The sequence below is a fragment of the Salmo trutta genome, chromosome 14 (genome assembly GCF_901001165.1).
Source record: "Salmo trutta chromosome 14, fSalTru1.1, whole genome shotgun sequence".
Taxonomy (NCBI): Eukaryota; Metazoa; Chordata; class Actinopteri; order Salmoniformes; family Salmonidae; genus Salmo; species Salmo trutta.
This window is the reverse complement of record NC_042970.1, coordinates 34716539-34725264: the sequence shown is the minus strand read 5'-3', so window position 1 is coordinate 34725264 and position 8726 is coordinate 34716539. Positions and strand designations below refer to the sequence as shown.

The 8726-nt window shown below is 41.2% G+C and overlaps 1 protein-coding gene across 1 annotated transcript; it reads left to right on the top strand.

Annotated features, from left to right (window-relative positions):
- Positions 1-1635: 1635 nt before the first annotated feature.
- LOC115207905 (methyltransferase-like protein 7A) lies at positions 1636-4109 on the top strand. The gene is made up of 2 exons (XM_029775462.1): positions 1636-2210; positions 3711-4109. Exons 1-2 carry the CDS (start codon positions 1716-1718, stop codon positions 3942-3944), a joined length of 729 nt encoding a protein of 242 aa, XP_029631322.1. The 5' UTR covers positions 1636-1715; the 3' UTR covers positions 3945-4109.
- Positions 4110-8726: the final 4617 nt, after the last annotated feature.

Below are 8726 nucleotides of genomic sequence, written 5' to 3'. Positions count from 1 at the left end.
CCGATTGCACAAGTCAAAACACCAAGCATTTTATGATTAAGCTCTCTGATGACACTGTCCTGCTGGCCCTAATGGAGGACAACAGCAACCTCCCACTGTACCTAGACAGTGTAAACAGCCTTGTGCAGTGGGGTGACACAAACTCTTTAGTCCTGAATGTCACAAAAACACAGGAGGTTATCTTTGAGCCCAGGTCAGTGGCTGACCGAAACCAGGTAGTCATTCACAGTGAACACATCCAGCAGGTCTACTCTCATATTTAGATCTGGGAGTACATGTTGACCATGCTCTGAGATGGAGTGTCAAAGTGGACTATGTGCTATGTGTGTTCTAACAGTGCATGCACTTTCTCTGCAGGCTGAAGTCTTTCGGGGCAACCTCGGAAATACTGAACATGTTTTTTTGCTCCACTATCCAGTGTTTTGCAGTACTGCATCACTGCTTGATACAACAGTGCCACAATACAGGCAAAAGCCAGGGTGTCAAGTGTGCTGAATACTGCCTAAAAAATAATTGGCAAGCTGACCACCAAAACCTTTCTGGACAGCTACCACACAAACATGCTGTGGATGGCAAACAAAATATCAGAGCACCCCTCCCATGTGCTCAACTCAGAGTTTGTGCTTCTGCCATCCAGGAAGCGCTATAGACTCCCCCTGTGCAAACTGGTCAGGTACAAATATGAATTTGTGCCACATGCACTGACCCTTATGAACAAATATGGAGGACATTGGGGACATGGGGACACAGTAGATTTACTCATTCGGGAACGGGCAATAGTGAAAAGTGATAAGTGAAATATAACTAACTGTGTTAAATAAGGGTTGTGCAATAACATTACGTGTCACGCTCAGGGACCTTGAACATTAAGGAGATGTGTAAGGTCTAAATCCTACCCAATATTCTCGTCTCCCTAAGTAAACATAATACATCATTAAAACCTATATCCCCTGAAGATTTCCCCAGCCGTTCTGTTAAACTTGGCTCATCAACCCCATTACTCCTCAAATCTAATAACAATCACTCCCTTCCCTCCCATATTTCTGGCACTGAAATATACTGAACAAAAATATAAACGCAACATGCAACAATATCATTCTGCTAAGAAAGTATAAGCTTCTTTGTAGTGAACATGTAATTGAGTATGTTTTTAGAAAAGCCTTTCCATCTAACTTCCAGAAGACTGGGGCAGTCTCGTTGTATCACTGATACATTTTGTTCCTGTCTTATGATAAACTTGGGAAAATTAATACATTTTCAATACATTAGTTGATTCCTTACTAAGGTAATACATGTTTTAATATTTTTTAATGCCTGGATTCCGTGAGGACCCTAATTATCATACTTGGACCAGAATGAGGCTCTCCACTAAATTAGATATTTCTTTATTGTCTGATTTTCACAGATATTTACTTTACGTTCAAGAAAATGCACTGTGATATGGTGAGAGGCATGGCATAGGCCAAACAACATCAAACATCCACATTCATGGAAAAATAAAACAAGAATGACAGCTTAAAGACTCTTACCCCTCCCTTCCACATTACATAGCTGTGCCTCCATGTCTCTGGTCCACACTCCAGTCCAGTTGGTGGCGGTAATGCACTTTAAAGTTGGTTGCCAAGTGTCATTAAAAAATACACAGAAGAAGACGAAGAACTTGAAACGAAACATTATTTCGCCTGTATCAACTTCTGCAGCTTAACAAACGCAAAATGACTTTTTTAATGAATTTCTTTACGTTTATTTTCAAGGTAATAACGTTGCCACTACAATTAATGGAAGTGGTTGGCATATATGGCATCTACAAGCGTTTCTTTCCATTTCTAATTTACAAGATATCTTTCACCTACAACAAGAAAATGAACGACAAAAAGAAGGATCTTTTCAGCAATCTCTCAGAGTTCACCAAAGGCAATGGCCCGCTTCGCATTTTGGAGATTGGTTGCGGAAGCGGGGCTAACTTTGAGTTCTACCCGTCTGGTTGCAAGGTGGTTTGCACCGACCCCAATCCTCACTTCGAGAAGTATCTACAAAAAAGTCTGGCTGTCAATGATCACCTAACATTTGAAAGATTTGTGGTCGCTTCCGGAGAGGACATGAGGGCAGTGAAAGATGACTCGGTGGACGTTGTCGTGTGCACGCTGGTTCTGTGTTCTGTCCACGACGTACCGCGAACATTGCAGGAGGCCCATCGCATATTGAGGCCTGTAAGTTGATTTTCATATTTAGACTGTAAACATTTGAGCGCGTGTCCACTGGGAAAGGAAACAATGCATCCATTCTCAAATAGAAAATATTGGCCATGGTCTCACCCTTCAGCATAGTTAAAGTATGTTTTTCAGAGAAATGTCAGTAACGCGCTGCTGGCATTTTGTCAACAGATTATACACGGAGTGTACAAAACATTAGGAACACCTGCTCTTTCCATGACAGACTGACCAGGTGAAGCCAGATGAAAGCTATGATCCCTTATTGATGTCACTTGTTAAATCCATTTCAATCAGCGTAGACGAAGGGGGGAGACAGATTAAAGGGATTTTTAAGCCTTGAGACACCACCCAAAGGATATCCAGTTAACTTGGCACAACTGTGGGAAGCATTGGAGTCAACATGGGCCAGCATCCGTGTGGAATTCTTTGGACATCTTGTAGAGTCCATGGCCTGACGAATTGAGGCTGTTCTGAGGGGAAAAGGGTGTGCAACTCAATGCTAGTGTAAGAATATTTTAAGATAATACACAACGCAGAGGACGAGAGGTCAATACAGTACTGACGATCAAGGGACATAGTGTTTTCTTTCAGTAATAGGGGCTTAATGCAGAGATATGGGAGGAATTTGTCTATGTATTGAGTCTGAAATAGGATACTTGTTATTTGGCCATTGGCCCAGTTTTATTGCAAGGAATTGTAGTTGGTCAACCACAGGCTAGGTCTGGGTTATAAACTACATCCTGTCCCTTTGTTCAGGAGAGAATCACAGGAGAGAATCACTGAGGACAGGGAAGGAACGACCATCTACCTCTCAGCATAACATCTATGATTTATCCTCTTCAAAAATACCTATTTTCCTCTCCATGATTTGCTTTGGGGTCTGTGTTATTAAAGAATAACATCAACTGCTAACACTAGGAAGCTGTTCCAAATGTTTTGTACTCTGTGTATAACTGAGGTCGCTATTGTTAGGGCTTACTGTGTAGATTGTGTAGTCTAAATGATTAAAACTTTACTCAGAAAATCAATTGGTAACTTGCAAAACAATTAATCAAATGGCAACTTGTAACTCAACTGGCAATCTAACATTGTAAATGTTGTTTAGAAAAGGTTTTGAAACACAGCCAGTATGTCTAGGTAGTTTTAAATTCTGATGAATATTAGGTTATAGCTGGGATGTTGCAACGAGCTATAGCAGGCACCAAACCTTTGCAATATAGCTACACCAACGAATTCAATTTAGTTGATTGAAACATCAGGAACACAAGCTAGTGGGCAATGACTACACCACTGTGCAGGCACTTGAATCACTAAACATAAATGCCCTGCTGCGGCAGGTTTTAGAAGACTGTCATGTTTATAAGTTTCAACTAAATAGTCAGTTACTATCTACATACTGACTTAATGCATTTTTCTACTATCAGTGGTATGGACTGAAGGTTGGAACAAAATGCTTTGTAACTACTGGTAACTTCTGTTGTTGTCAATGTCCAACAGGGTGGTGCTCTGTACTTTTTGGAGCATGTAGTGGCAGACCCATCATCTTGGACATACTTCTTCCAGCACGTCCTCCAGCCGATATGGTACTACTTTGGGGATGGATGTGAAGTAGTCAGGGCGACATGGAAACATCTGGAGACTGCTGGGTTCTCTGAGCTCAAACTGAGGCACATCGAGGCACCACTCAACTTCATGATCAAACCACATATTATAGGCTATGCTGTCAAGTAAAGTTTGACTAAAAAATCTAAAAAGCACTTGCACATCTGAATTATCTCGTTGCAAGTGTGTGGGAATAATGTGATGACAGTTAAAAGAAAAAATAAACCTGCACAGTGCTCTTGCTTGTATCACTTGTTTCTATGCAAGCTTTAATATAATACGTCATAAGCAAGAGTGCGTGTTTCTCTTTTCTTTACAGTAAAGTTAGATAAAAAATCTCTGGTCTTAGGCCTATCCCAGCAACTGTTTAAAAATCATTGTTGACACTTTTATGTATTCAGTGTAATTTTATAACCCTTATTTTACCAGGTAAGTTGACTCAGAACACGTTCTTATTTAACTTGGGGAATAGCTATAGGGGATGAATGAGCCAATTGGAAGCTAGGTATGATTAGATGGCCATGACGGTCAGATTGGGAATTTAGCCAGGACACTGGGGTTAACATCACTACTCTTACAATAAGTGCCATGGGAGTCAGGACACCTGTTTAACGTCCCATCCAAAAGGCCGCACCCTACACAGGGCAATGTCCTCAGTCACTGCCGTGAGATATTTTTTCAGACCAGAGGATAGAGTGCCTCCTGCTGGCCCTCCAACACCACTTCCAGCAGCAACTGGTCTCCCAAACAGGGAACAACCTGTCCAACCCTGCTTAGCTTCAGAGGAAAGCTAGAAGCATACCACAAAGTGTTATTTTGGTTTTGCGTACTTTTCTTAAAAAGTGTTATTCAAAGAAAGTACTTAAAATGGCATATACAGGGAGTGTGTATTAATCTGAAGAGATCACCTCTGTAACCAAATGGAGCAACAAGCTGTTTTCTTTAGGGAGAGTGGAGGCTCAGTGTTAGAGCCGATTTGGACATATTTGTATAAAAGACAGAACATTCAGAGCTCCATGTATATTTGTGTAAATATGAATGTATATGATGAAATATTAGGTACGTACCTTTATGATTTATATTTACCTGATTGAGATGTATTCATTTGTTGTTAGTGTAACTTAGTTTTGTCCCCCCCTCTTGCCCATTCATTGTACTGCAGTAAGTGTGTTAGGATAAAAGCAGGAAGTTGGGCCTTTGGGGGGAGGAGTCCTTGCTAGACGCGGGAGCGGTATAGTTTTTTGACCATACAGACATACAGACATACAGATATACAGACAGGTCATATTGTGTATTTTCCATATCAAGTAACCTATGTTTTAAGTTGATTGGATATTCATTTTCCTGTTAGATATAAGAAGAATAAACATTTTTGTTGCACCATATCCCTGGATCACATTGAATGTTTGGCTTTTTGGAAACCTTGAGTGTGGACTGTATGCGTACCAAACAACCCCGCTTCAGGCTTGGGCAGTGGCTATGGTAAAGAGGAAAGGAAGCCACTACACTCAGAATGCTAGGAGAAGAGGATCACTGTCATCTAGTGGATATAAACTCTAACCAATAGGCCCTCCATCAAAGAGCAATGTACATTTCCTGACCACCTGATCAGATAAACTCTGGGTCTGAGACATGTTCCATAGGGAGAATCTCAATTGGATACTCAAGTCCTCTCTCCTCTCTTCTCAAAATCCATTGGAGGAGAAAGCCAGATGTCCCGCCACTCAGACCTTCTCCTCCAACAGGTTTTGAGGAGAGTGGAGAAAGGATGTGAGGAGTATGCAATTGAATTTCTCCCATAGTTTAGTCTGGTGTTTCCTCAATTCCTCCTGTCATTACAGTGCTTTCATAAAGTATTCACACCCCTTGACTTTTTCCACATTTTGATGTGTTACAGTCTGAATTTAAAATTGATTAAATTGAGATTTTGTGCCACTGGCCTACACATAATACCCCATAATGTCAAAGTGGAATTGTTTTTTGAAATTTGTTCACGTTAAATAAAAATGAAAAGCTGAAATGTCTTGAGTCAATAAGTAGAATATAAAAACAGACACTGAATATCCCTTTGAGCATGGTAGAGTTATGAATTACACTTTCATTTAATTTGTCATTTTTCCCAATTGGTAGTTAGTATTGTCTCATCACTGCAACTCGCGTACGGACTCGGGAGAAGAAAAGGTCAAGTGCATCCTCCGAAACACAACCAAACCAAGCCGCACTGCCCACTAAACCTGGAAGCAAGCCACACCATTGTATCAGTGGTAACACTGTTCACCGTGTCAGCACCCAGCCTGCACTAGAGCACAAGGACATCCCTACCAGCCAAACTCTCCCCTAACCCGGACAACGCTGGGCCGATTGTGCGCCGCCCCATGGGTCTCCCGGTCGCGGCTGGCTGCGACAGAGCCTGGACTGAACCAGGATCTCTAGTGGCACTGTGATGCAGTGCATTAGACCACTACGCCACTCAGGAGGCCCATGAATTACACTTTCGATGGTGTATTAATACGCCCAGTCACTACAAAGACACAGCATTCTTCCTAACTCAGTTGCCAGAGAGAAAGGAAACCACTCAGGGATTTCACCATGAGGCCAACGGTGACTTTAAAACAGAGTTTTATGGCTGTGATAGAAGACTGAGGATGGATCAACAACATTGTAGTTACTCCACAATACTAACCTAAATGACAGATTGAAAAGGAAGCTTGTACAGGTTAAAAATATTCCAAAACATGCATCCTGTTTGCAATACGGCACTAAAGTAAAACTGCAGAAAATGTGGCAAAATAAATTAACTTTGTCCTGAATACAAAGCTTCACTTCATATTTTCAAGCATGATGTTGGCTGCATCATATTATGGGTATCCTTGTCATAGATAATGACTAGGGTGTTCTTTAAGATGAAAATTAACAATAGAATTAAGTACAGGCAAAATCCTTGAGCAGGGCCTCAACATTAACGCTTGTCTGCTTGCTCGGGACAAGTGGACAAGCAGACTATCGATTTTAGTTGTCCGAATGGACAATATAAAACAATTAGGCTACCTTGATCAGAGTTGGATAAAAGTGCCCTCCGGATGCGATGTGTTGCTCACTGTCTTCCCAATCTCTGGAGACTGCATTGACAGGCACAAGTGGTCTTTCAATCATGCAGTCGCGAGATGCGTTTGCAAATTTGTTGATAATAATTGCTTCTGGTGATTTGCCCAGTTATAGCAAATTTGGTGACACTTTACTTGACACCCTGTGTCATAACATGTTATAACATCATAACCTTGTCATGTCATAATAGCTAGCATAACCTGTTATAACACTGTCATGACCCATATATTTACACTTGTAATATATATTGAGTAATTTTATGGTTGGTTATGACACCTAAATAAGAGTGTCAACCCACATTTATTCCAATAATGTTTTTCCTTGCCAAGAAGTGTTCTTTCATTTTGAAAGTTTGTTTCTTAAATCCTTTGTTGTAATTAATTGTTTACAGTCATGTTTTTTTCATCATACTTTAAATAACTTTATAACACTGTCATGAAGCATTATGGCCATCCTGTGTCACTTTACTTGGACTAAGAAAATACACTTTGACACTGTGAAGAATCATTATGACCATCATAATCATATAAGCCTGATAGGCCTATCACGTACATGTCATTATATCAGTCGAAAAGAGGGTGTCCTGTCCTGCTCCTGAAATCTACTCCTGCATTCAACCCAGTCATCAGCAACAGAGCTGTGGGGTAGGTGCATGTCTGACATCAATGTGTGTGCAATTACAATGATGATAATTTAATATGGTCAGTTACATGTAGGTATGGTGCAATGGAATGTTGTGCCTTATGTGGTAGGTTTTGTGGGTTTTGACACTTATGTAGGTGTCATAACCAGCCATAAAATAACTACCATGGTAGGCTTTGTGGGTTTTTACATTCTTATGTAGGGGTCATAACCAGTGATATAATAACGCGATATATGTCACAACAGGTGTAAATATGTGTCATGACAGTGTTATGACATGTTATGTCAGCTGTCATCAAATCAAATTTTATTTTTCACATGCACCGAATACAACAGGTTACAGTGAAATGCTTACTTACAAGCCCTTAACCGACAATGCAGTTTTAATAAAATACCCCCAAAAATAAATAATAAAAAGTAAGAGATAAGAATAACAAATAATTACAGAGTAGCAGTAAATAACAATAGCGGGGCTATATACAGAGGGTACCGGTACAGTGTCAATGTCAGTGTGCGAGGGCACCGGTATTGAGGTAATATGTACATGTAGGTAGAGGTATTAAGGTGACTATGCATTGATAACCAAAAGTAGCAGCAGTGTTCTGGGGGGGGGGGGGCAATGCAAATAGTCTGGGTAGCCATTTGATTAGCTGTTCTGGAGTCTGATGGCTTAGGGGTAGAAGCTATTTAGGAGCCTCTTGGACCTAGACTTGGCGCTCCGGCACCGCTTGCCGTGCGGTAGCAGAGAGAACAGTCTATGACTAGGGTGGATATAGTCTTTGACCATAGGGCCTTCCTCTGACACCGCCTGGTAAAGAGGTCCTGGATGGCAGGAAGCTTGGCCCCGGTGATGAACTGGGCCGTACACAGTGGCGGTTCTAGACCATTTCAACTGGGGGGGCCATGCTGGGGCCAGTTGTACTGTTAGAGGGGCCAGTTACATTAGATGTTATTGTCATATCGTTTTCTTCGCTGCATTACAGGCATTAGCAGGCAAAAGACCATGTTCATAATCATCATCGTTGCCACTGTCTAATAACGGATGTAAAAAAAGAACGATAGCAAAAATTTGTTATGTAAAAATTATTTCATACTCCACATTTAGGGGGGCCACAAGGGGGTCCAAAATTGTTGTCACGGGCACTGGCCCCCCCCAGAACCGCT

Coding starts and splice junctions, on each gene's coding strand:
- LOC115207905 (XM_029775462.1), top strand. CDS start 1,716: ATGACTTTTTTAATGAATTTCTTTACGTTTATTTTCAAGGTAATAACG. Junction 2,211..3,710: donor CCCATCGCATATTGAGGCCT/GTAAGTTGATTT, acceptor AATGTCCAACAG/GGTGGTGCTCTGTACTTTTT.